General features: G+C 40.7%; 2 protein-coding genes across 2 annotated transcripts in view; one reads left to right on the top strand and one right to left on the bottom strand.

The window, feature by feature from the left end:
- The window catches only part of cryl1 (crystallin, lambda 1), a 29,729-nt gene extending 29,004 nt beyond the window's left edge, over positions 1 to 725 (bottom strand). The window contains exon 1 of the mRNA XM_083997167.1: positions 618 to 725. Coding sequence (XP_083853293.1) covers positions 618 to 643 — 26 coding nt within the window. The 5' untranslated portion in view covers positions 644 to 725. The remainder of the gene's footprint in view (positions 1 to 617) is intronic.
- A 617-nt stretch (positions 726 to 1,342) lies between these two features.
- Positions 1,343 to 27,900, top strand: ift88 (intraflagellar transport 88 homolog). The gene is made up of 24 exons (XM_083996636.1): positions 1,343 to 1,487; positions 1,649 to 1,711; positions 1,830 to 1,889; positions 2,216 to 2,269; positions 2,392 to 2,455; positions 2,541 to 2,610; positions 3,078 to 3,168; positions 3,601 to 3,705; positions 4,041 to 4,143; positions 4,408 to 4,754; positions 5,405 to 5,475; positions 5,591 to 5,677; positions 6,028 to 6,127; positions 8,933 to 9,019; positions 9,110 to 9,296; positions 11,117 to 11,225; positions 12,086 to 12,236; positions 13,606 to 13,721; positions 14,131 to 14,183; positions 15,103 to 15,168; positions 15,260 to 15,366; positions 19,039 to 19,111; positions 25,840 to 25,947; positions 27,232 to 27,900. Exons 1-24 carry the CDS (start codon positions 1,407 to 1,409, stop codon positions 27,351 to 27,353), a joined length of 2,475 nt encoding a protein of 824 aa, XP_083852762.1. The 5' UTR covers positions 1,343 to 1,406; the 3' UTR covers positions 27,354 to 27,900.

Here is a 27,900-nt window from a genome sequence, read left to right as displayed (position 1 = left end):
TGAGGCTGGTCTAGTCACACACAGCTGGCACACACATGACTGAAACTAATGCAGCCTAATACAGTCAGTCCAGTGAACCCTCCCCCAGTAGGTAATTGACTGTTTAACAGGTTGATTCAACTTTAGTTTCATTTTGGAGGCTGCAGTTTGTGGTGCTGTTGAACTGAGTCTGTTGTTGTTTAGCCATTATTTTAGTGGGGTGGACAAAATAACGAGAACAGCTGCAAACACAATGCAATGCAGCTCAACATCAACACAGCAGCCTACTGTATGTCGCCCAAAATGACCATAACGTTGAATCAACGCATCCTCGAGTACACTGCATAAGTTATAGCTGGGTGTTCCTAATAAAGGCAAATCAGTAGGATATCTGCTAGGTTATCAATAAAAGGCAAGGGAAATCTAACAATAGTACAGCATAAAACATGCTACAAGGACTTAAAAAGGGAAATGCAAAGACTAATATGCAAAAACCATGAACGTTAAACCAAACTTTAGACATGCAACACGACAGGAATTTACCAGGAAACTTTCATGACAGCAAATGGAATATTTTCCACAATTAGAAATAGCCAAAAAAAACAAACATATTTGTATAATATACATTTCCTTCTCACCTGCCGATCACAGTGATGGTCGTCATGTCAGATGAGCTTATTTTGCAGATATTGGCTTCACAGCTTCACAGTCTGGGTCAGTGTTTCTATCAAAGCTGTAGCCCCGCCCATCTGGAGTCACGCTGCTCAATCCCGGTACGGCAACCTAGAGGGTCAAAAAGCACAATAAAAGTGTTATCAAAGATATTCAATATCGCCGAGCTTTTACCTCCGCTAATGCTTTGTCGTTATAAGTTTTAAATAGAAATTATTTTTTGTTTTTTAAGACATAAAAAAAGAAGAAGAAGTAAAATGGGAAAAAACGCTTGTTACATCTGCATGAAAAGGACTTTCTCTTTACTTTGAAAACAACCAAATGGAAAATTATTTTAATTTTTTTTTGTACAACTTGTTTTATTTTTAGGTAAATTTAATATCCACAAAAATAAATGGACTGACAGCAAACCATAGACTGTAAAAAATAGCAGCAAACTAAATTTTACACTTTTTTTGAAGGAACTTTATCACCGGGAAAAAAATATCTTGCTTGTATCCAGGCAACGGACTTCATGTCAGCAGCTCAGCCAATCATGTTGCCGCTACAGGATGATCGACGCGGCAGCAACCAATCACAACCATGGAAAGCGATTCGTCCCGCCCATGTCGCTCTGAATTGTGGGATTGAATCCCTGAAACGACAACAAAACTGCAAAACTGCATTAGCTGGTACTTAGCGTTTTAAGAAACAGTGCTTATTTTTTCCATTTAACTGTCTACATCCAGTTACAGCAGCTTCGTGGAGAAAGAGCCATGGAAAACGTTCATCTGGCTCTAGAGGAGGATGATCTTTATTCAGGTTACAACGACTATAATCCAACATTTGACTCCGAGGTGAGTTAGCATCTAAGCTCAAAGCTTCTAACCAGGGGCTGAGAAACAACACATCATATTTGCAATTATTAGTTTGACTTGACGTCTTCTTCTTTTCCGTTGTACAACGTCGTGCGTGTAAAGAATCAAAACTAACCAGCTAATTATTTTTCAATGTCAAGGAGTTGGAGAATGATTTGGGCTTCCAGCAGGCAGTGAGGACAAGTCATGGAAGAAGACCCCCGGTGAGTGTTGTATTCTGTATTATGTTCATGTGTGTAAGTTATATGTGTGGAGAAAAGCCCAATTGCACTCTCATTTATCAATTCCCATATAAAATGTAATATATCTTTCTTTTGCCAGATGACTGCCAAATTCCCTGGCACTGCCATGGGAGCTCGGCCTTTAGCTTCTTCCTTCGGGGTGAGTACTTTCAAATTCAGTCTTTTTTTATTTATTTATTTTCTAGTCAGTTTCACTGTACAGATCACTTTCATAATCTTTATATATATCAATACATGACAATGATGAATCGTGAAGGTGATGAGTGGTGGTGAGTACTGAAGAGAGAGCGGAGAAACACAAACATCAGGAGAGAGAAGACACCAAACTCATGGCATGCTGTAGTTTGATACTCATGTATAGTAATAGTGACACAAAATGTTAAGATTTTGACTCCTATTTCATTTGCATGATGAAACATCTTGTCATGCAGCCTTCACCTGTCTTATGCTTGTTGTTTCTTGAAGACTCGGGTCCCCATGACCTCTTCAATGGGCAGACCTATGACTGGAGCTGTGCAGGTGAGAGGGATTGACCATTTGAGTCTGTGTGAAGGCTCCTGTTAAATTTTTATTACTGAGAAAAGAATATATATATATACCGGTATATATTGTATTTATGTTTTTTTTTAAAAACATAGCAGGATGGAGCTGCCCGACCAATGACGGCTGTTAGAGCAGCAGGTTACACCTCCTCACTGACTCGTGGTGAGTCTAAGGAAGTTTGAATGACCAATTCAGTAATAAGGCCAGACTGTAACTGTCTAATGATGTTAAATTTTGTCTTTTTTAGGCTCAACCTTCGACCCCCTGGGCCAGTCCAAAGGCCCTGCACCTCCACTGGAAGCAAAGAATGAGGACACGTGAGTCGTCACAGTTTCACAGAGTGTTGCTACATTGTGACTCTGCACTGAGAACTCTCTAATAATGGTGTTTATATTGTAGATATAAACATCTGAAAGAGTGGTAACACTTTATAATAAGTACACACTATTAAGCATTAGTTAAGCATTAATAAATACTGAATTCTTCATTCATAATACATTAATACTCATCAGTATGTAGTTTATAAATACAGTTAGTGCTTATCAATGATGAGTAAAACATTTTTAACTGTGTGTACTTATTAAAGTGTTACTGAAAGAGGATTGTGATGTTAGGCACAAATGTTTTTGTAAAAAGGTTTTATAAAACAGTTTATAGTGGAGACTATCCTGAAAATAATAAATACATACATAACTGTCAATAATTTTGGTTTGTACATGGATACATCCAACATGTTTACCTGTTTGAATTGTAAATTGTATTTCTGTGTCTCCTGGTCTTGCAGGCCCGAGGAGAAGATCAAGATCCTGGAGAAGAAAGTGAATGATTTAATAGAAGAGAGCTGCATGGCGCAGAGCATTGGAGCCTTACAACTGGTCAGAGCCTGTCACTGTTTAACACGGTGTTTAGTTATAATGGCTGTTTGGATGTAGAGAGAAGCGATTAAAGTTTCATGGTGTCAGCTCTGAACTCCAAGACCAAATACAACACCATGATGAAGCATTTGGCTCATCTGTCACTGGTTTTAAACCCATTACTGGTGTGAATACATAAAGTTGTATTCCAGAGCGTTTTCATGTGTGAGAAAAGTATTACAACATAGTGAGTTTGTTATTCTTGTCAGTGTTGGCAGATGAACAGTATTTATCACATTTTACTGATGTGTGGTATTGTTCTTTTTTAGACATGCATGATGGTGGCGTCACATCTGCTGACTCGGTTTTGTGTCTTTTTGTGTTTGTCTCTCTGTGGACTGTGCGTATGTGTGTGTGTGTGTGTGTGTGTGTGTGTGTGATGTGTTTCTACAGGCTCTTGAAAAAGCCAAAGAGGCCGGGAGGAAGGAGCGAACGCTGGTGAGACAGAGGGAACAGTCTGGCAACGCAGACCACATCAATTTAGACCTCACCTACTCAGTAAGTACAGAGAGGCGGCTGTGTGTCCCTGTCTGGAAATGCAAATAATGGAGCATTTACCTCCTGTAACCTGCAATTTAATGCCTAAAAGCTTAGGCACCATCTTTGGAAAACCCTCTGAAATGCGTTCTGCTGTTTAACTCAACTGTAGTGATTTAAATATCTTATTGTGTCACTGAGTTATAAAGATTTTACCACTTACTTCTACTAATAAATAACTAAATAGAACGCACACAGCACAGATTAAATGTGAAGTCAGTTCCTATGAATCAGTTCCAGACTCTGTTGCCTGTTTCTTTTATCAGTTGACTTAGGAATATTTCTATCTTTACCAGGTTTTGCTCAACCTTGCCAACCAGTACGCAAACAATGAGATGTACCCGGAGGCCCTGAACAGCTACCAGGTCATTGTGAAGAACAAGATGTTCAATAACGCAGGTGAGCAGAGTCCTCGTCGCCAGAGCAGGAAGGACAGAAAATCTTAGGTTTAATATCCAAATAAACCAGAGAGGATGTTCCTTACTGTGATTCAAGGACTGCAATTCTCACTAACAAATCATCATAATAACAACAAAAGTCTTTAATAGTCTTTTAAACTGTTGCACGGGGGATAAGAATAAGAAAAACACACATCTAATCTGAGTTTATGGATCAAAAATACAAATTACTAGTTTATTGTTTTCCCTCTGACTGCGTCTGCAGGTCGACTGAAGGTCAACATGGCCAACATCTACTTCAAACAGAAGAACTACCCCAAAGCCATCAAGTTCTACCGGATGGCCCTGGATCAGATCTCTAACGCCCACAAGGAAATGAGGATCAAGATCATGCAGAACATCGGCGTGGTCTTCGTCCGCATGGGCCAGTACTCGGACGCCATCACGTCCTTTGAACACATCATGAGCGAGAGCCCCAACATCAGGACGGGCTTCAACCTCATCCTGTGCTACTACGCCATCGGTGACCGGGAGAGGATGAAGAAGGCCTTTCAGAAGCTCATCGCCGTCCCGCTGGGCATCGACGATGACGACAAGTACATCCCCTCTAACGTGGGTCTCACTCATACATGCACACTCATAAACTAATGCAAAGCACATTTATTTTTTGTAAAGAGATAGAAAGATTTTACAACTACAACATCTAGCATTTGTTTTTGTTTTTTTTGGAAAGATCCTGTTTACATCAGTTCATCACTATTAAAGGGATACTTCACCCAAAATTGATAATTCTCCAATCATCTACTCACCGTCATGCCAAGGAAGGGTGTGGAGAACTTTCAGAGTCATCAAAACGCTTTTGGAGTTCCAGGGGGCGTCCGGCTGGCAACGGATTTTCATATAAATCAGCAGCTAGTGTTTTGATGACGAAGTGTCTGGCTCAAAGTGATCACAAAAGTGAAGTAGTGTAGTTCAATATTTGAGATTTGCATATTTTATAAAGTCATCTAAAGATGAATTGCATTGTCCCAAAAAGCCTCTAATGTGGTTAAAAATGCTGCTTGTTATTGTTTGAATAAGATAAAACACGGTTCGTGACTAAAAGGAAATGACTTCAAATAAACAAATGTCAGTTCATCTGATTTTCAGAGCGACTCCTCTTTCTTCTGTAGCTCACAACAGATCGTGTGCATGATGCTGAAAGGGTTGCTGATCTCTGAACTTCTCGCTGAGTTAAACCTTCTCCTGTCGACTCTTTCCAGGACGACACCAACTCAAACATGGTCATCGAGGCGATTAAGAACGACAAGCTCCACCAGATGGAGAGAGACCTGTAAGACAATTTACACACACACAGTTGCAAATAGAGCAAAATTAAAACAAAAAACAGATTGCCTGCCTGCACATCAAATCGGATTGAGTTCTTCTCCCTGTAAACTGTTGCACAGAAAAGTCCTGGCTGAGAAGTGCATCATGACCTCAGCCAAGCTCATCGCTCCAGCTATCGAGACGTCTTTTGCGACTGGATTTGACTGGTTTGTTACTGCTGTTTTTTATTTATTCATTTATTTTCATCTTGCAGTGCTAACACCAGAGGGCATACAGTGCATGAGAGGATTAAAAAAAGTTATAGCTGACAGTATTAATCAGATTTATCTCCATAAAATGTGTTTTTAATGAATTTCTCTTTCAGATGTTAAATCAGAATTTCCTGTTTTGGGACTAATGAATCTAAATTAGATGTTATAAGTTGTCTTGTAGTGTTTTCTCTTACTTAACCAGACTCACAATAACTTAATAACTAAAATAAATGAATAAATACCTCACAGTCTGGAGGTGTAGTTGCTGAAGCTGCATAAAGTGTGACACACTGGTTGTGTTTCAGGTGTGTGGACATGGTGAAGAGCTCTCAGTACGTGGAGCTCGCCAACGATCTGGAGATCAACAAGGCCATCACCTACCTGAGGCAGAAGGACTTCAACCAGGTGAGTGTGTTGGTGTCAGCGGCATGAACGGCCACATGACGTCACTCAGCTGTAGCAGAGGACGGTGACAAACACAAACCAACACCAAATATTTTACTTCCAAAACGAATCATAGCTCCGAGTCTTACCATAGTGTGTCATAGTAGTGTAACTCAGTCCAGATGTTTGCCACTGTGTAAATGATTTAGTGTTTGAGGACATGCAGAAGCTCAAACTATGTGTGATATAATTATTAAAGGGATAGTTCCAACATTTTGGCAAATTGACCCATTGCCATAATCCCTATAGTCTTAGCAGTAGGTTCGTTACCTTTAATTGTCGGTGCAAGATATATTTAGAACGGCGGAGCAGAGCCGCGAGCTGCTCAGAGCTACGCTATGGAGGCTAATGGGATTTCTTGGTTTCCCTCAAAAAAACAAAAACAAATACACAATCCAACAACTCCAAAACACTCTCGTGGACAAGTTGTGACCTGCACATTCACCACGCTATGAGATAATAACTGAATGTTACGAGACTGAGTTGTTTTTGAGGCAAATGCAGAGCGGTTTTGCATGAATTTCCCTCTAAAACAACTCCGTCACATAACGTTCTGTTATTATCTCATAGCGTGGTGAATGTGCAGGTCACAACTTGTCCACCAGAGCGTTTTGGAGTTGTTGGATTGTGTATTTGATGAGTTTGATGAGGGAAACCAAGAAATCCCAGCCTCCGTAGCGTAGCTCTGAGCAGCTCGCGGCTCTGCTCCGCCGTTCTAAAAATAGCTTGCACCGACAACTAAAGATAGCGAACCTACTGTTATGACTATAGGGATTATGGCAATGTTTGTCAAAATGTTGAACTATCCCTTTAACAAATGTAATCAGGTTACAGTAGGGACTGACTTTACACACAGAACATATTTCTTGTACATATTTGTTTTTTAATCTCACAGTTGTATGATTGTGAATTGTGAAATTGTTTTATGAATTTTGAACATCAAAATTCATGAAGTGAGTGGTTTCTCCCTGTGTAACATTTGTTTTTCTTTTTATATCATTTTTTTCTTTTAATTTTCATGTATTTATTTTTTACTTACCGGTATTTATAATTCTGGTTGTGTACAGTTGTTGGCCTGTGCTGTTTGTTTACATGAGTCAGTTTTCTCCTGCTGAGGCAGCATCACACTCTGACCTCTCATCTTCTCATTGCCCTCCACTCTCTCTCTCCCTCTCTCTCTTGCTTTTGTCTCGTTTCCTTCCCATCTGCATGCCTAAGGTTGAGGTATGTGTGCTTTCTGTTTCCATGTTCCATGCGTTCAGATTGGGTTGTTTTGGGTTTTTCTTTCTTTTCCTTCCTCCTCCTGACATGTTACTACCTCAGCATGCCCTTTTTCCCCACATAACAGCACGTTGGAGAAGCAGTTTTGGTGTACAGTAAAACCCACAGACCATAAGGAAAATCTGCAGGGAAATGATAATAACCACTGATTTGATTTCCCAGTGAGCTCTGAGCTGCACCAGTAGAGCTGCTCTGTGGCGAACGCTGGCCCACTAATGACACGGAGCAGCTCCACACTGTCTCCAGTTACAGAGTCTCAACTGTAGGAGCCAAGAGTCTTGTACTCACAGGCTTTAATACACCTGATGCATGTGTGTGTGTGTGTGTGTGTGTGTGTGTGAGTGTGTGTGTGTGTGGTGCTTTTAGGTTGAATGCAGACAGTGGTGGTGGTGGTGGTGGTGGTGTTAGGCTGCAGCATCAGAGCAGCTGTAGCTTAGCTGGTGGTTTGTCAAACTGATAATGTTTATACACTAATACTGTTGTAAAATCTCTCCAGTAAGTAACGCACCTACATCAGCGCAACAACCAATACATGTGTAGAAAAAAAAGAAGTGATTTCTCACAATGAATAAATGAGTGAATTTTATTTTTAATGTGTCCAAAATGAAAAAATTGATAGGTGGAAGTATGGACGTAGAGCCGCAGTATTATTGAGAACATTTTTTTTGTCAAAGACTTCGAGAATAAAGTCATAGTCTTACGAGAAAATACCTGTCATTTTAGAGGAGGAAAGTTGTTAAAATGAGGCCGTGGAGCATTTCATGAAGTTGTACTTCAGTATAAGGTTTCACAAACAAGGAGATACGTAATCTTTTTGGCACATCAGCACCACATTGTCATCAGTATCAGGACTTTGAAAAGAATATGCAAAAAAAATGCATCTATTCCGCAGAACAGAACAAGGCAGACTTGGAGGAAATCGCTGCTTTTCTCACTTTATTCTTGTAAAATTATCACTTTAGTCTCGTAAAATTGTAACTTTTTTCTCATAGTGTTATGACTTCATTCTCGTAATATTATGACTTTATTCTCGTAAAACTATGACGTTATTCTTGAAGTCTGTGAAAAAAAAAAAATCTCAATGTGGCCCTAATACTCCGTCTAGAATATCTATTTATTTGACACATAAATTGAATTATCACATGGAAATCAATCAAATCAAAGTCAAAATCAAAATCCAAATTACTTTTTTTTTCCGAACGTCAGTGCAGATGCGCACACACACAACACAATGACAACAACACATCCCCAATAATGTCACACATAAACTCACATACATATATAAAAATGGTGGGAAAAGTGTGGAGTATTTAAATTCAAAGTCTATAATAACATTGGTTTTCATGTTTGGAGGTGTGTTGCATACTGGAGAGACAGACTTTCATCATAGGTAATCATAGTGGATTAATATAATAAACCAGAGGAAAACCAGTGTGAGATGTTAATGATCTAATGGCTTTTTCTTTAAAAAATATATTTCATCAGGCCGTAGAAACGCTGAAAACCTTTGAGAAGAAGGACAGCAGAGTGAAGAGCGCCGCATCCACCAACCTGTCGTTCCTCTACTTCCTGGTAAGACTCACTGATCGCCACAAACTCAAACAGGTCGTGACAGGATTTGCACTCTGCTCTCTCTCTGACCTTTTTATTCCCCTCTGACAGGGGAAGGACTACGACCAGGCCGACCGGTATTCTGACCTCGCCATGACCGCCGACCGCTACAACCCGGCAGCGCTCATCAACAAGGGCAACACGGTGTTCGTGAAGCAGGACTACGAGAAGGCTGCAGAGTTTTACAAAGAGGCGCTGAGGAACGATTCGTCCTGCACCGAAGCGCTCTACAACCTGGGTAACACCTGCATTCATTATTATTATACTGTCGTACTGTTACACTGGAGGATTTACAGCAGAATTACCTTGACATGAAGTCTACAGTGTTTATTCTCAAAGCAGAAGTAAGCAATCCGGTCGTTTTGGCTAATGCTGCGTTCCAGGCAGGCTTTTGAAACCGTAAATTACAGTTTCAAGTCACAACTTACGACTTTGTAGCGTTCCAGGCAACCCACTCGTGTTTTTCCGACCTGTTTTACCTGTGAAAGTCACTATAACGGCCACTCGTAACTTCCGACCCGTGAACTCGTACCAGATTGAACTGGAACGACTTCACAGGTCGGAAAAACACGAGTTACGAGTTTCCTTGAACGCACCATAACAGTCCTCGTCCCTACGTCACCACATTCACGGCGTCCCTTGGCTGCACACACAGCCCTGCATGCCGTTCTCTCTCCTCATTGGATAAAAGCTGTAGGATACGATAAATGTTTTCTCCTCGGCTCAGAGCAGAGCAGAGTGACTGACAGACCTGTGTTTCGGTCCAAACACTCTATGTAAGTGATTGCTGTCGGAAGATATAACTATTTAAGACTTATACTAACACAAATATATCACTTACTTCTGCTTTAACCATCATGGACGCTTTCAGAGAAATGTGGCATATAAACTCACCTAAGGTCCAACCTTCATGCTTGTTACATACATTCTTTTTTTATACGTGGGTCTCGGAGGAAGTTGTTGCAGCAGAGACAAATTATAAACTCTGGCTTTAGCTTTTAAGACGACATATAGTGAATTTATTTGCAAATAGTTGCTTATTTCTCTGTCAGTTCATCACGGCAAATAAAACTGTTCTAATTGACACAGTTTTCTTACATTGTATTTGTAAAGAATATCGATTACAGCTGCTTTAGGTGGCTGAAGGTTATAGTAGACTAAGGTTTTAGTGACTCATTCAGTCAAATGTTATTTGTAGGGAACTTTTCGTACAGGTCAGTGTGGTTCAAAGTGCTTCAGATGACTGATGAGCTAAAAACTGAAGGTGAAATCCAAGTTGACAACGAGCCACAAGAAACTATAATTAAATTAGAAATTAAAAAGCACAAAAAAATAAATTATAAAAGAACAGATAAGAACGACGGACTACTAGTATAGGGCCACATTGAGAAAAGATTCTTTTCACAGACTTCGAGAATAAAGTCATAATATTTCGAGAGAAAAAATCATAATTTGAAGAGAATAAAATGGCAATTTTATGAGAAAAATTCATAAATTTTACGAGAAAAAAGTTGTCATTGTACCAGTAAGTGGATACAGTAGGCTGTTGTGGTTCTTTCTGAGCAGTAGATGCATTTTCTTGCATATTCTTTTCAAAGTCCTGATACTGATGACAATATGGTGCTGATGTGCCAAAAGATTAAGTATCTCCTTGTGTGTGAAACTTCACAAAACGCTCCAACGGCCTCATTTTAACAACTTTCCTCCTCTAAAACCACAGCTTAAAATATTATGACTTAGTTTTTCCTCATAAAACTATGACTCTTTATTCTCGAAGTCTTTGAATGTGGCCCTAATACTCCGTCGTACAGTAGATAACATAGAATAAATACAATGATAAAAGAATTTAGATTATTCAGATTAAATTAAAACCAGGACGTCTGGTACATGGACTGAAAACATGTGTGACACGTGTGTGTGTTAGTGCTGTAGGATCAGGAAGTGCTTTAAAAACAAGACCGACAATGTGAGAGAATAAGCTGGAGCTGGGTTATGATGATTTGTTTTAAGGCAGAACAGATCAAGTCAAGTCGTCTGCTGGATGTGATTTGCTTCCAGGTCTGACCTACAAGAAGCTGAACCGTCTGGAGGAGTCGCTGGACGGTTTCCTGAAGCTCCACGCCATCCTGAGGAACAGCGCCCAGGTCATGTTCCAGCTGGCCCACCTGTATCCTGCTGATAAGACCTTAGACTTTCACTGTGTGTTGATGATGAGGTTGAGCTGCTTCAGACAACCTGCTGCTGCGTCGTTGTTGCTGAATGGGTGTTAAAGTGATAGTTCACCCAAAATTCAAATTTCACTCATTATCTACTCACCCTCATGTCGACTAAGGGCTGGGAGAAGTTTCAGAGTCCTCCGTGGCTTCTCTGAGTTACAGCGGGGCTCCGTGCAGCACTGCATGTCCATATGACGGTTGCAAATGGATACCACTTTTCTTCGTAACAAAAAGACACACCAAAAAACATCCAAATACCTCCATAGTGCTCGTATGTAATGTCCATCTTGTATTGAAGCCCCGACATGCGAAATTGTTCTCGCGAGATTTGGACGGACCAGGAAGAGGCGCTTCCGCTGCAAACAAGCTTGAAATATAGACTTATTTAATTTTTTTCGGAACAATTTCTCATGTTGGGGCTTCAATACAAGAGGGACATTACATACGAGCTGTGTGGAGGTATTTGGATGTTTTTTGGTGTGTCTTTTTGGACGAAGAAAAGTGAGCACCATTTGCAATCGTCATATGGACATGCAGTGCTGCCCGGAGCCCCGCTGTAACTCAGAGAAGGCACGGAGGACTCTGAAACTTCTCCCAGCCCTTAGTCGACATGAGGGTGAGTAGATAATGAGTGAAATTTGAATTTTGGGTGAACTATCCCTTTAAGTTGTTCACACACACACACACACACACACACACACACACACACACACACACACACACACACACACACACACACACACACACACACACACACAAACACACATCTCCACCTGCTCCTGTGTGATGGTCCGTGACTGTGGTACCTCAGCTACGAGCTCCTGGAGGATCCTCAGCAGGCCATCGAGTGGTTGATGCAGGTGCTCAGTGTGACTCCCACTGACCCTCATGTGCTGGCCAAACTGGGGGAGCTGCAGGACAGCGAGGGGGACAAGTCCCAGGCTTTCCAGTACTACTACGAGGTACGAGACAAATAAACTGATGATTTTCCAGCTCCAGACAAAATTATCAATCAAACACACTTCAGCCCAGGCTACGTGGGAGCTCTCAGCCTTGTTCTGCAGGTTCCTTTATTGTTTTTATTATTGAACATTTATGCATATAGGACAGTTATACAAGTACAGAACAGTATGGGACAAGGGGCAACAGAACAAACAAGCAAATTAAGACAGAACAAGCAGGCATATGTTGAATTTGTTGGGAATAAGAAGAAGAAAAGAGAGGGAGAAAAAAAGTCACACACTCTAATATTTAATTGGACTGCCTTTAATTTAGTTTATTTAGTTTAATATAGGACAGTGTACAATACCAATTATAAATTGTATAAAACAACGAAAAGATGGTAGTACCAGATTTAGCTTCAGCAGCTAATTTCCATCTGTAGTCCCAATAAAATTCACAAATACAGATCACAATAAAATACAGGAGGAGCTTGGAACGTAGGACGACATAGGTGAACACATGGACAGCACAGAGGCAGTTACACACACGAGTTGCACAGGTGGTTTAGCTTTCATTACGGCATGCATTCGCTGTGGCATTGTTTCAATAAGCTTCTGCAATATCACAACATTTATTTCCATCCAGAGTTGCATTAATTTTTTAAGTGGTTACGGTCTGGACTCTGTGGTCACATTTCTTCCTTGAAGATGATGGTTCCTCACTCTCCTTCCAATTTTTAATAATGTGTTGGACAGTTCTTAACCCAGTTTTAGTAGTCTCAGTTATCTCCTTTGATGTTTTATTTGCTTAGTGCCAATAATTTGACCCTTCTGAAACAGATTAACATCTTCTCCACGACCACAGGATTGTTTAAGAAACGAGAAGCTACTGACTGCATCAGTTAGGATTAAATAACATGTTGCCCGCTGAAACATAATCATCCATGCAGTAATTATCCAATGGGAGGCTCTTACCTATTAGATTAGTTAAATCCAAGTGGGGACCTTTTTTTTGGACGGGCAGTGTATATATTACACACATATATATATATATAATGGATGAACAGTGTGGAGTAGTGCTTGGAGGGAACAGCTCTGGATAAATTGCATAAATGGGGACCAGGTGTTGTTGTAGCAGGCGATATTGTGAGTTTGAGTTTTTCCAAATTTGAGTGTTCGGTTGGCAGATTGTACAAATGTTTTATTGATAGTCTTGTTCAACTTTCCAGTTGAGTAAAATTATATTCTGGCAAATGGTTGCAGAAATGTTTGAAGATGTTTTGAGGTTGATAAAGAAGAGAGGTCACCGAGCGTTCTGCAGGTTCCTATTGGTGCAACCGACCTCTATATGTTGTCTAATGTTGTGTTGTGTTGTGTTGCTATCCTTCAGTCCTTCAGGTACTTCCCCTCCAACATCGATGTGATCGAGTGGCTGGGAGCGTACTACATCGAGACCCAGTTCTGTGAGAAGGCCATTCAGTACTTTGAAAGAGCCACTCTCATACAGTGAGTAACAAGGAGTTAACAACAGTACGACAGACGACACTAGAATCATAAATAACAAACCAAAACTTATCTGATTATCATTGAAAAACACTTCTATAGATGATCTGCCAGATGTTGAGATTATAAAACTTGGACATGATGAGAGTTGAGAAATATCTGGGATGTGATGACATTTCCAAACAGCTCTGTCCCAAGAAATCAAATGATTCACTTCTTTCATCTTGTTTTGATCGTTGTGTTCTCGACCATGACGCTCGTTCTCATCTGGAAGTCGTGAACAAAGAGGAACGGGTGATTAGATGTTGTTTTGCCCTGCAGAGCAAGTCAAGAGTCTGTTCTGTATGTGTGTATAATATGTTTGTGTGTCGGTGCTGAGAAGACGTTTTCTGTCTCTGCTGTGTTTTCTCAGACCAACGCAGGTGAAGTGGCAGTTGATGGTGGCGAGCTGCTACAGGAGGAGCGGTGAGAGCGAATCTGTTAGATTTCATCAATGACGGCACCAGTTTCTGCAAGTTTGACACTGAAAACCATGAACAAGGAAACCTGTGTGTTCACTGATCCAGTGATGAGTTTTATTAAAGTTACTCTGATTCGATTGGAGGGAATACGGGGTAAAACATCTGAACACAGCAGATATAGCTGATTGGAGAGTAAAACCAAAACTAGACAGAGTTGGTGACTTTGGGTAATTTATCTGTGCATTTTTACCATGCACTTATTTATTTATTTATTTATAGCTCTTTAAAGGGATAGTTCAACATTTTGGCAAATTGGCCCATTGCCATAATCCCTATAGTCATAGCAGTAGGTTTGTTACCTTTAATTGTCGGTGCAAGCTACTTTTAGAACGGTGGAGCAGAGCCGCGAGCTGCTCAGAGCTACGCTACGGAGGCTCATGGGGTTTCTTGGTTTGAGATGAGATAATAACGTAACGTTATGAGACTGAGTTGTTTTAGAGGTAAATTCATGCAAAACCGCTGATGCGCGTTTCCGTCGTGGGCAGTTTTTCGGCAAGCAGTCTCTGCATTTACCTCTCGTAATGTTCTGTTATTATCTCAGTGTGGTGAATGTGCAGCTCACAACTTGTCCACCAGAGCGTTTTGGAGTTGTTGGATTGTGTATTTGATGAGTTTGATGAGGGAAACCAAGAAATCCCATGAGCCTCTGTAGTGTAGCTCTGAGCAGCTCACGGCTCTGCTCCGCCGTTCTAAAAACAGCTTGTACCAACAATTAAAGGTAACGACCCTACTGCTAAAACTATAGGGATTATGGCAATGGGCCAATTTGCCAAAATGTTGAACTATCCCTTTAATATGGAAACATCCAATGAACACAATAAAAAAAACGTTACTCAGTTCATTTTCTCTCTTCTTCTCTACAGGAAACTACCAGAAAGCTCTGGAAACATATAAAGACATTCACCGCAAGTTCCCAGAGAATGTGGAATGTAATTCACTTTTCATTTTTAGCACAGAATAATAATAATAATCAACCGGTGAGAGTGTAATGAAAATATAAACCTGTGTGTGTGTGTTCAGGTCTGCGATTCCTGGTGAGACTGTGCACAGACATGGGGCTGAAGGAAGTCCAGGACTACGCCACCAAGCTGAAGAAGGTGGAGAAGATGAAGGAGATCAGAGAGCAGGTATCAACTCTACTTAAACATTCAGAGTTTCTTCTTTCTTTCTTTTTTTCTTTTAAATGTCAACAAGCATCAGTTCTGCTTCACTTTAATCACCATCTGCTACACACTGATACTGATTCACCCCACAAACCTCTTCCAGGTGGGTTTGTTGTTTTGGGGAAAACACGGCATGCGGGAAGTCGTGTGTTTTGGATCTTGTTTTGTATAAAGAGAAGAAGTTGGTTGTTAGATGATGTGACAAATAACAACACTGAGACTTAATCAAAGAAATGTATACTTGTGTATTTACTTCATTTAAACTCTATTGGTTTAGATTAGTTAACACATCCAGATATTAACAGCTCACAGCTTCATAAATCACCTGCTTGCTCCTCTCATGTAGTGTTGTTTTTGGCGGCCTGTTTTAATTTTAGTTTTAGTCTAGTCTTTGTGTCAAAGTGTCATTTTAGTTTTTACTTCATACTCTTTTTTTGTCTAGTCAAGTTTCAGTCGACTAAAACTAATGACGTTTTAGTCTTATTTTAGTCAGAATAATCTATGACTATTTTCATTTAGTTTTAGTCAACAAAAACTGATTACATTTTAGTCTAGTTTTAGTCAATGATTTTAATCTCTTTCTAGTGATAATAATTCTATTTAACCCAGTCAATATAATAATTACCTAGTATAGTGTAGACAAAACCATATTTTTCTTTAATCCATTTCAGAATTCAAATATGGTTATCTTATTATGATATCATTGTTACCTTATAGACTCAAGAAAACATCCATTCCAGACATGGAAGATGCTGCTCAACATATTTATTTTCAGTTCCCACACACTAGATTTAGCAGATGTTTTGGAGAAACCCACTTTACACTCTCTCACAAACAAATACACACTAGTAGTCACACACGTTTGACAATCCCCGGCTGCCCGGCCATCAGTCCCTTTCTTAAATTGTGGTTAACACTAACCCACCGCAGCTACATCTTCTAAATAACGCCATGAGTGGGGATTGAGGAAGTGACGTCGCTGCCTAGGAAACAAAAATACTGCAAAATAATAAGTAACGCGACTAAACATTACAACGTTATTTCGTCTCATCTTGTTTTAGCAGAGTTTTTATTTTGTAAACCACCTTTAGTCTCGTTTTTATTCGTCAACTATATTGCATTATATATGTCATTATAGTTATTGTCACATGGCCACTCTTTACGTTGTGTTTCGTTTTCATCACGTGATAAAGTTTCGTTGACAAAAGCAACACTACTCTCATGATCTTTCATCAGTCATCTTCTCCTCGCCGATGTCTTGGCGTCTCATCATCTCCTCCTGGACTTGATCCTATGACGAGATCGAGCTGATTGAAAACACATCAATCCTTTTTAGCCACAAAGTCGATCAGTTTTCGTTGCTGCAGCTCCAGAAACGCATGAAAAACATCTGTTTGTTTTTTGTTTTTTTGTTGATGATCCATGAATCCAAAGCACCACACTGAGCAGAGAGCAGCAGATGCTTCACAGCTGTTCAACACCTGGCTGATACCGAACGTTTAAAACAAATGTTGTGTTGTGTTGTGTGAGAAAATTAACCGCAGGTCTGAAGTTTGGTGGAGCTGTTTGAGCTGTTAGCACCTGAGGCGTCTAATCGATCAGGATGAATGTTTCTATTGGAGGAGATGAAGCTTGTGATTTTCTTATCAATCTGAATAAAGAATAATTAGAGACATATGATAGGGATGATGATTAGTTTAGACATTTCTGATGTCAATACTCCCCCTTCCAAACTTTCTTTTCTCATTATTCTCAAGTGAACTCCAGCATTTTTGTTTTACACCGTCAGACTCATGATTAAAGGGATAGTTCACCCAAAATTCAAATTTCACTCATTATCTACTCACCCTCATGTCGACTAAGAGCTGTGAGAATTTTCAGAGTCCTCCGTGCCTTCTCTGAGTTACGGGGGGGTCCACGCAGCAGTATTTGTCCATATAATGGTTGTGAATGGTGCTCACTTTTCTTCGTCCAAAAAGACACACCAAAAAAACATCCAAATACCTCCATGCTGCTCGTCTGTAATGTCCCTCTTGTATTGAAGCCCCGACATGAGAAATTGTTCCGCCGGTCAGTGCAAATCTCGCACTGACACAAAGAGCAGTGAACTGAGACACTGGGAGCTTCCACTACAAACAAGCTTAAAATATAGACTTATTTAATTTTTTTCGGAACAATTTCTGATGTCAGAGCTTCAATTCAAGAGGAACATTACAGACGAGCAGTAAGGAGGTATTTGGATGTTTTTTGGTGTGTCTTTTTGGACGAAGAAAAGTGAGCACCATTCACAACCATTATATGGACAAATACTGCTGCGCGGACCCCCCAGTAACTCAGAGAAGGCACGGAGGACTCTGAAAAACATGAGGGTGAGTAGATAATGAGTGAAATTTGAATTTTGGGTGAACTATCCCTTTAACATTTTATATAAAAAGGATAAAAATCTTTTTTTTTCTTTCTTTTTATTTGTCACAGTCTTGCACCTGTCTCTCTCTCTCATCTTGTATCTGCTTCATGTCCAGCAGCTTCACTTCATTCAGACCTCACACAAACCTCTATTATAGTTTTTTTTCTTTATTTCTTTCTTTTTTTTCGGCATCTAACACATAATGAAAGTTAATGCTGCATTGCATTCTTCTTAGCATGAAGAGCGCTAAAACCAACCATCATAGCTGTCTGTCTGTCGTGGCTCCCAGACTTCAGGGGCCCACACCCTAAATAGCTCACACATACACACACACACACAAAAAAGAAACAAAAAAAGAAAGAAACGGCGGTGGTCTGGGGGTCATTCCAGTTTTTGACTCTTTCGCCTTCGTGTCCTGTGGAGAAAGTCATCAGAGCCAGGAACAGATGAGATGGAAGACTTGGTCAAATCACAACCAGCTGCTCTTAAATCAGTGCAGAGAGAAAGAGAGAGGGATAGAGAGAGAGGGAGAGACGGGCAGAGCCAGAGAGCGTTGACTCATTAATCCCAGCAAAGATCCAAACTGAACGACAGCGAGCAGCAACTGATCCCGCTGTAACGTAACAGCCGAGGTTATGAAATGATGAAGGAGGAGGGAGGAGATATACACACAGACAGAGGATTCAATCACCTCTGCTGTTTATTTCTTCAGGGTTTATGCCCCATCGTTACCGTCTGCGTCAGAGGAGCTGGTGTATGTGTGTGTGTGTGTGTGTGTGTGTGTTGAGATCTTAATGAAGGCTGAATCTGAACATGGGTGTGGTCCGACTCCATGTTAATAACAGTAATAACTAACACAGGAACGTCGGGCTTGTCTTTTTATTTCTGGTCTCTTTATTCCAAACAAACGGGGAATATAAGATGTAACGACTTTGACATTTATACTCGCTCTTCTCATATCTTAATGTCAGATTCCATTAGTCTGCGTTGCACAAAAAAAACAGTTTTCATGCCAATAAAACAGACTTTATTTATGAGACGGATAAAGACGGAGAGGGAGACAAACAGCAGCTCAGAGTCTGGTGGTGACATCTTTTTCCAGTTTCTGCTCTTTTGTTGTTTTGTTTGGAGTAGAAACTTATTATAACTTATTAAAAAAGTATATAAAAAAGACATTTTTAATTCAGAATGATTTATTCCTTGTCTTTTTTCCTTTCCTCCTCCTGCAGAGGGTGAAGTCGGGCCGGGAGGGCAGCGCCAGAGGTCGGAGAGAAGGCCGAGAGGGCAGCGCTGGGAGTGGAGGTGAGTCCTGCAGGGCCGAGGGGGAAAACCACATTTCTACAGTCGTTTTCTTGACCTGTGACGTCCAATTGTTCAAACTAAAATCCTCAAATTAAATTAAAATCTGGGAGAAGAGTTAGAAATCTGAAGAAACTTGAACATCTACCAATTTATGACTCCTCCAGAGAGTGTTTTTTGTTATTTTTGGGGTCATTTGTTGACTTTTTGGGGATTTTTACAGTAGAGACAGACAGGAAAATCAAGGAGAAAGAGAACTGATAACGTGCAGCAAAGGACTGTAGGTTGGATTCAAACCCACAGGTATGATCCGACATGGTACAGGCTCTACCAGGTGAACCACCAGGAAGCTCTTATTGCACAGTTTATTTAGGAAATGAATCATATTCTGTGTCAAAGTCACACTCTTATTCTGTCTATACTTTCATAATAGTATTCAATTTAGATGGTGCTTTTATTCTGAAAGGTTGTTGTTGCAAGTTGATCTTGATATATTCCTCATATTAGTGTGTATATCAGCAGTAACACTGAGACATGTCCAACCATGAGGGTAAAGGAGGCCATTTATTTATATTCGGTGGTTTTTAATAAGTTTTTTGTTCATGTATGTGATACTTTGTCTTGTACCTGTTGCTCACTCACGCTGCTGCTGCTCAGGCGGCTCCACCACACCTGTCCTCACTCCTCCTCCGAAGAAGACCAGCGTCACCACGGGTACACGACTACACGCACACCTCTGTTCCTCCCACTGATCCCTGACTAGAGTCTGTAGAAGTCGTAGTCTCATCCCGTAGAAAAAAACGTAGAAAATTGTTTGAGATTTTGGGCTATTTTTCTCCCTTAACATGTATTCTTTCCGAAAAGTCAAAAGAAATGATAGAAAATCCACATGAATGTGGTTATTTATTTTACTTAATTCTGTCTCTTTCGTCAGTAGATTTCTCCTAGATTCACTAAAAGTTAACATGCTACTGTTGTCTGACCCATGTCATGTCATGTCATGTCAGGTATCACTGTAAAGCTCTCTCTCTCCTGAACAATTATGTAGGCTCCAAAAAATGGTAATTTCCTGCATATCTGCAACCAATCGTAAAAGTACGATTTACATTAACAATCTATGGAATTTTACAGTAAAAGTGTTTAAAGGCCATTTTCTCAAAATGAGTTTTCCCTCAGACTCTGAGCCCGAAATCTCCACTTCAGCAGCACTTACAGACACCAAACCTTCCAGTTTTATTCCTGTCTATATTCTGAAGGTTTTTACAGAGGAGATTGTTGATATATCATTCAAAACCTGATTTATACAACATTTTATTCCTAAAAACAGGGCGAAATTTGATTTTTTAGGGCTGCTGACAGTGTATTTTCTCATTTACAGAGTGATAAAAAGAGATATCCAAAATCCTCCTCTGTAAAAACGTCTGACTCTAATATGTCAACAAAATAAACCAAGAATTTTGAAAGGGGCTTCATCCATTGTTCAGATTTCGGATCTGGAAATGTATGCAAATTAGCGCATATTTCATTAGATATTGCCTCATTTACATATTCAAACATAAAATTTGACAAAACTTGTAATACAAAAAATATTTTTCTTAATGTAAGTGATAAACTTGGGAAGTTTCATGGTGATATCTGTTAGTTAAAATTTGTACCCTATTCACCTGTAGAGTCTCCCCTTAAGTCCATAAAAGGAAAAAGTGCACGAACAAACAGGTCAGACACAGTTACAGTTCATGACTCATTGTTTCACCACATGAAAGAGGATGTTTAGGTTGGATTTGGGCTGAATATTTGTGCATCAATGAGACGTCAAAAAGGAAAGTCTATCCCTTTTGGAAGCCACCGTGTGATACAGTTGTTGTTTCTGGTGCGTTTGAAGATAAAACCTGCAGAGGATCTGACTCCAAACTGCAACAAACCAGCTCCTCTCGCTGTGTCTGAACTGAACCATGAGAATGAATGTGCAGTCAGTCAGAGACGGTGCACTGCAAAAACTCAAAATCTTTCCAAGAATATTTGTCCTTTTTCTTGTCAAAATGTCTCATTTCTAGTCAAAACTAATCTCTTTCCACTTAAAATAAGACTCATCACCTTAAAAATTAACTTGTTTTTAGATATTTTTCACTTGTTTCAAACAAATATTCATCTGCCAGTGAAGTTTTGTGTGCTTGTAATAGGAAGATTATCAGATTTTTCTACTTATTTCAAGTGAAAATCTGCTTGAAAGAAGTAAAAACTGTCTAAAAACTTTACTTATTTTAAGTATAATGAGATTTGTTTGGACTAGAAATGACATTTTGACTAGAAATAAGACAAATATTCTTGGTAAGATATTTTGAGTTTTTGCAGTGTGTGGACTTTTTTGTACAGGAGCTGCCGGTCCTCCACTGTTTCACCATCCTTCACTACAGACCCACAACACACACACACACACACACACACACACACACACACACACACACACATAGACACGTCCTCTCGACGGGCTCCAGCTCTGGAAATCTGGCTCATCAGCAGATTTCAAACACAATCCAGACAAACCCGAGCGCTCGCTGCCAGCGGCTGTAACCAGGCCCAGCTCGTCTCTCTCCGCTCCGCTGCAGCTCCACATCCATACCGTCCTCCACTGTAACGCACTCAAATGCAAATATCAGACACCTGCTCCGCTCTGCCAAGAACTCCATTACTCTCCTGCGTCCTCCTCATAGATTAGATTAGAAAAAACCCCACCTCCCCTTCCCCAAACTCTCTCCTCGTGTGTTTTTTATTGTCCAATACGTCCACGGTGCCAGAGCTGTAACTGGACCCGTCAGCGTCTCTTCGCTCACACATTCAATGTTTCATATCTGTGAATATTTCTCATGACAGTTTTAAGTTGTTCAAACTATTTTTCTTTCCTTTTTATGGCAGAGTTACAGCCTCTCTGTGCTCTCCCTGTTCTGTTTTGTTCTGTTTCTGTTCCTTCTCTCTCTATGTGTTTTTTTTTCTTTTTCATTCCTATTTCCAGTCCAGCTCCATAATCTTTATTTCTGTCTGTTTCTCCATCTGTCTTCTTCTTCTTCTCCTCACTGCTTCCTCTTTCGCCGCCCAGTATCTCAATCTGAGTCTAAACAGCTCAGTCCGCCGTTGGACTCAGGCAGAGGTATGTAAGATAATTACAGTGAGAGTGAAGCATTATGGGATGTCAGGTTTTAACTTAGATGTAGCCACCGCTGGTTCATGAGAGAATCAGACATAAAGATATATTTTATTTATGTTCAACAAAGCAAAACAAAACAAATCTAATTGGTGACAGGATCTCACTCTGCAGTGCTAATTCCCACAATCGATTGACTGAATGTCACTTAAAGGGATAGTTCAACATTTTGGCAAACTGGCCCATTGCCATAATCCCTATAGTCATAGCAGTAGGTTCGTTAACTTTTATTTGTCGGTGCAAGCTGTTTTTAGAATGGCGGAGCAGAGCCACAAGCTGCTCAGAGCTACGCTACGGAGGCTCATGGGATTTCTTGGTTTCCCTCATCAAACTCATCAAATACACAATCCAACAACTCCAAAACGCTCTGGTGGACAAGTTGTGACCTGCACATTCACCACGCTATGAGATGATAACAGAACGTTACCAGACAGAGTTGTTTTAGAGGGAAATTCATGCAAAACCGCTGATGCGCGTTGCCTTCAGGGACAGTTTTTCATCAACAGTCTCTGCATTTGCCTCTAAAACAACTCTGTCTGGCAACGTTCTGTTATTATCTCATAGTGTGGTGAATGTGCAGGTCACAACTTGTCCACCAGAGCGTTTTGGAGTTGTTGGATTGTGTATTTGATGAGTTTGATGAGGGAAACCAAGAAATCCCATGAGCCTCTGTAGCGTAGCTCTGAGCAGCTCACGGCTCTGCTCCGCCGTTCTAAAAATAGCTTGCACCGACAATTAAAGGTAACAAACCTACTGCTAAGACTTCTTATTATAAAGTAAATCACATCATCATTTAGCAGCATTTAAACATCTTTACTTCTTTCTCTTCTGATTTTGTTGGCCTGGCGTGTTTCTGTTTCTGCGATGTGCCAGTTTCCAACAGAAAAACATGAGAAAACTATGTGAGTTATTCCAGTATTTCCCTGCTCCAGCGCCAAAGGACGTCCAGCGCAACAACAAGTACTGGTTCAACAGATTTATATCTATTTACAAGTGGAACAAACAGGAGAGAAAACCTCTAGTTTTACCTTTAAATTTACTTTAAATAAAGATCCACAGCTGCCCTTCAGTTTTCCTCTCATTAAGACACAAGACAAACACACCAACTTTATATAATGTCACGGTGAAAACTCCTGAACCTCTGACAGGCAGCTGCGATGTCGGAGTGAGCTCCAACTAAACGCTTTCAGATATTTGAGAAAAGCTCTAGAGCACCTGAGAGTTTTCCCTCTGCTCTGTAAAGTATGCATATTTCTAGCACTGTACAGTGTGTAGGAGTCTGTGTGTATGAGTGTGTGTATGAATGTGTGTGTGTATGAGTGTGTATGTGAGAGGATTCGTTTTCTCACGGATCCCAAACCTGCGTCACTCTCTCCTTCGTTTTTTCCTTTTTCATCTCTTTATTAACTCATTCTGACTGTTTGTATAAATAAACTCGTCGTCGTCGTCGTTTCATTCGACCTGTTTGTACTCCTGTAATCCTCCGATGGGGGGAGCGAGGGTGGAGGGGTGGAGGGGCGACGGGGGGGAAAGTGAGTTTCAGAAGCCAGAGCGCTGACTCATCGATTCTCATCAACACCTCCCAATCACAACATGAAGCCCGCTCTTATTGTGAAAGGGCTCTGAAATTTGACCCGTTGCACCTTTAAAAACTGTGGAAACTGTTACACACGGTTAATTTTAGCTCTTTTTTTCAACCTGTCGTGTCATCCGCTCATTCCTGTGTCTTCCTGTGGTGTGTTATAAAAGAAGAAAAGTGTCTAAGAAAAGAAAAGAAAAGAAAAGCAAAGAGCAGAGAAACTGGGAGGAGAGAGGGAAAGGTTTAGTTTGTGCGGCCTGGTGTGAGACGTTCGAGGGCCGTGAGAGAAGGTGGAACGTCGGGGCCTCCTTCCCTCCTTCCCTCCTTCCCTCCCTCCCTCCCTCTCCTTCCTGTTTTCCAGCTCTCTGCCCCGTTTGCTCTGGTCGGTTTCCACGGCGACTTGGCAGCCAGATGTGGGCGGCTGTCTGCTGTCTGCCGTCCCGTCTGTCTGTCAGTCTGTCGCCGTCGCCACCGCCGTCGCTGCTGCAGCCTCGAGCGTTAACACACTGAGAGGACTGAACCAGGTGCATTGTGGTTAAAAACATTTCCCCTCAACATCAACAGCTGATCTGCCCCTGAGCAAGGCAGCAGTGTGTGTGTGTGTGTGTGTGTGTGTGTGTGTGTGTGTGTGTGTGTGTGTGTGTGTGTGTGTGTGTGTGTGTGTGTGTGTGTGTGTGTGTGTGTGTGTGTGTGTGTGTGTGTGTGTGTGTGTGTGTGTTGACTGCGTACAGATGGGTTAGATTTCCTGCGTGCATAAAAACAGACTTGGAAAATAGAGGATTTCTCCGTTTTATGAGATCTTTATATATCGTAGATAGATGTCAGATAGTGACGCTCATTTACGACGTATTAATTATTGATAATGATCAATTGAGTGCTAGCAATTATATTAGTCAACAGGCAAACAGATGTAATGGACACTGGTTGAACCGTCCAGGTGATAAAAGCTGCACAAATTAGATCAGACAGGCTGCAGATTTAGAGTCTTTTAAAACTTTTCTAAAAATAAACTTTCACCACAAATCTTTTATGAAGGTTTTATAAGTTGTTGCAGTTTATTTTCCCATGATACAGACGATTTATATTCTCATCTGACTCACTTATGTTGAGTGATGTGTTTGTTTTCCTCTTGATTTTAATTCCCCCTTTCTCCATCGCTTTCTATATAAACAATCTTCATTATTGTTGCTATTATTCTTATAAATATGAACCGAGTATGAAACCTCACTCCTCCTGGAGTTCCCTATGTCATGGACACTCACTTCTTCACTCAGTAATTCAGATTTCAGACACTTATTAAAGGTATACTTCACCCAAAATGGATAGCAGAGGGTCGTAAACATGGAGAGATTTCAGACACAGATTGAAAAAGATATTGTTCTGATGTCGACGTGTCTTTGTTAATATTGTGTGTACGTACTGTATATATTTAACAAGTTTGGAGTGAGAGGTGTGAAGACGTGGGAGTTGGTCAGATAAAAAACACAAAACACACAGACTGAGACACACACACACACACACACACACACACACACACACACACACACACACACATATTTCCTGAGGTACCGTCTGTGTGAGGTGAAAGTCTCAGCTCTGCTCCATGTTGACTCTTCACACAGTGAGTCCAGTCCAGGTTCAGGTTCAGTTTGACCTCTGTGATGTTTCCAGTTTTAAAATGATGCCGAGAGTCAGTCAGCGGAGCTCCACACACACACACACACACACACACACACACACACACACACCTCGTCTGACGTCCTCACACACCTCGGTGATATAATACATAATTTATACGACTCCAGTGTGTGTGTGTGTTTATAATATTTAATACTGTTAAGAGACGGAGGAAACATCCAGAGCATCTAACACCTGTTAACTGTGTCGGAACAAGTTACTGTACCGATGATGACCCACTTGTGTGTGTGTGTGTGTGTGTGTGTGTGCGTGCAGACAGCAGCCACAGCAACAGCAGCACTAAGGGAGAGCGGCTGAGCGCCAAGATGAGGTCACTTCCTGCCTCCAACGAGCCCTACGAGGCGAGCAGCCCCAAAGAACTGGGTGAGTGGAAAGAAAAAAGCTGATTTCTATGTTTTCAAACCTGTCACATGTTGATAAGGACGAAAACTACACACTCAGATCTACACACTCAGGTCTACACACTGAGCTCATGTATTTAATATTATTTTACTTTTTATTTTTCTATAAGTAGGAGGTGTGTGTGTGTAGATGAACATGGAGTGGAGATGTTTGGGTGTAGGTGAAGATCGAGTGTTTTTATTTTATTTTATTTGGCCTGTGTGCACTTTGTAGGTGGATGAGGAAATACTCACATATTTTCTGTCTGGTATTCTTGTGTTTAATTTCCTTTACTATATTTATTTATTTATTTATTTATTCGTCCTCGTCCTGGTCTTCATCTTCATCTTCATTGTAGTTGAACAGCACCAAAACAAATCACAATAAGTAAAACAAAATACTTCATACAGTCGCTGAGGAACCAAAAACAACAAACTGTTCTCACAGTTGTTACATTAGCAGAGCTCATAGCATTTATAAACAGTGCATAAGTTAATGTTTATAACAGTTTTTAAGTAATTATAAGCCGGTATAAGAGTTTATAATAATGTATTTATTAGCAGAACGGATGTTGTAAAATGAAACGTGTCTTCATGTCACTGTAAACAACTGTTGTCCACATGAAGACAAACTGAATGACAGTGACTGTTTGTGATGTAAACGGTTTATAAATGACTGTAAATACTAAATCTGGAGGCTGATAGCGCTGCTGTACATTACACAGTCGTCACATAAACAGTTTATGTTCATTTCAGAGAAACTACGACCTGCAGATTCTTCTCTGACAGATTAACACCGTGTTTCACAGAACGAGTGACAGCAGCTTAAATCTCTCATGTGACCCAGTTCACCATGATCCTGCAAAAATGAAAGATATAGATAAGAAATGTCACAATATATGAGCCAGAGCTATCCGAACTATAAACCACACAGTCCTCCCTGATAACAACTCCTGGCTCCTACAGTACATGCAGCTTAAGAACCTGCAGAAGGAACCAAAAGAAACATTTTATTTATTGTTTCATATGTGTAAACTTGTGTCATAAACAGATTTTATTACTTAGGTGATTTCTGTACTTTTTCAATGAATAAGTGTTTTTCATTTGCCGTGTTTCCTGCTTTGACTTTAAATTTGAGAACTTCTTCCTCCACCGCTGCTGCTGTGGAAAAACACACATTTGTAGAAACTCTCTGAAAACGTTGGGTCTTTATTATGTCTCAGGCCGTTTCATAATGAGTAAATCTTCTGCTCCTGCTCCGGTGTAGATGCGTCGTACGTGGACCCTCTGGGGCCTCAGGTGGAGCGGCCGAAGACCGGAGCCAAGAAACGTCTCGAGGACGACGACTTTGCAGACGAAGAGCTGGGAGACGACCTGCTGCCGGAGTAACTGCTGCTGCTGCTGCTGCTGCTGCTGCTGCTGCTCCAACATCTGCTCCAACATCTGCTCAGGCTGCAGGGACAGGTCACCGGTTCATCGACTGGGCTCAGCAGAGAAGACGTGAACGTTACAGAGCGAGAAGGACAAGCACTTTGTGTCTTAGAGCTGATTATTTTTCAATGGTTAATATTCAAATATGTCCATTTAGCTCAGGTGCAATGAACCTGAGACAAAACTATCACAACGAGGTGAAAGTGTCGACTTTTAACTTTGTCTTAAACCTGTTGCTTCTCATTTTTAATGAAGTGTGGTAGAAATGAGCGACAGTTTTATTTATGGACACACTCTTCCTCCTCTTTCCTCCTCCTCCTCCTCCTCCTCAGCTTTAAGTCCCGCTGCACATCACCTCCTCACTTTAAACCCAGTGAGAAACAAACACGTCACTGTCCTGATATGTCTCGGCTGCTGCGGCGCTGCTGTGTGTTTCCATATGTGAAGCCTGCATGGTGACCTCCTGGAAAATCCATCAACACACAGTATAGTGCTGAAGAGTTCA

The sequence above is a fragment of the Trachurus trachurus genome, assembly GCF_905171665.1.
Source record: "Trachurus trachurus genome assembly, chromosome: 21".
Taxonomy (NCBI): domain Eukaryota; kingdom Metazoa; phylum Chordata; class Actinopteri; order Carangiformes; family Carangidae; genus Trachurus; species Trachurus trachurus.
Note: the sequence above shows the minus strand (reverse complement) of the source record. Positions and strands in the feature narration are given on the sequence as shown.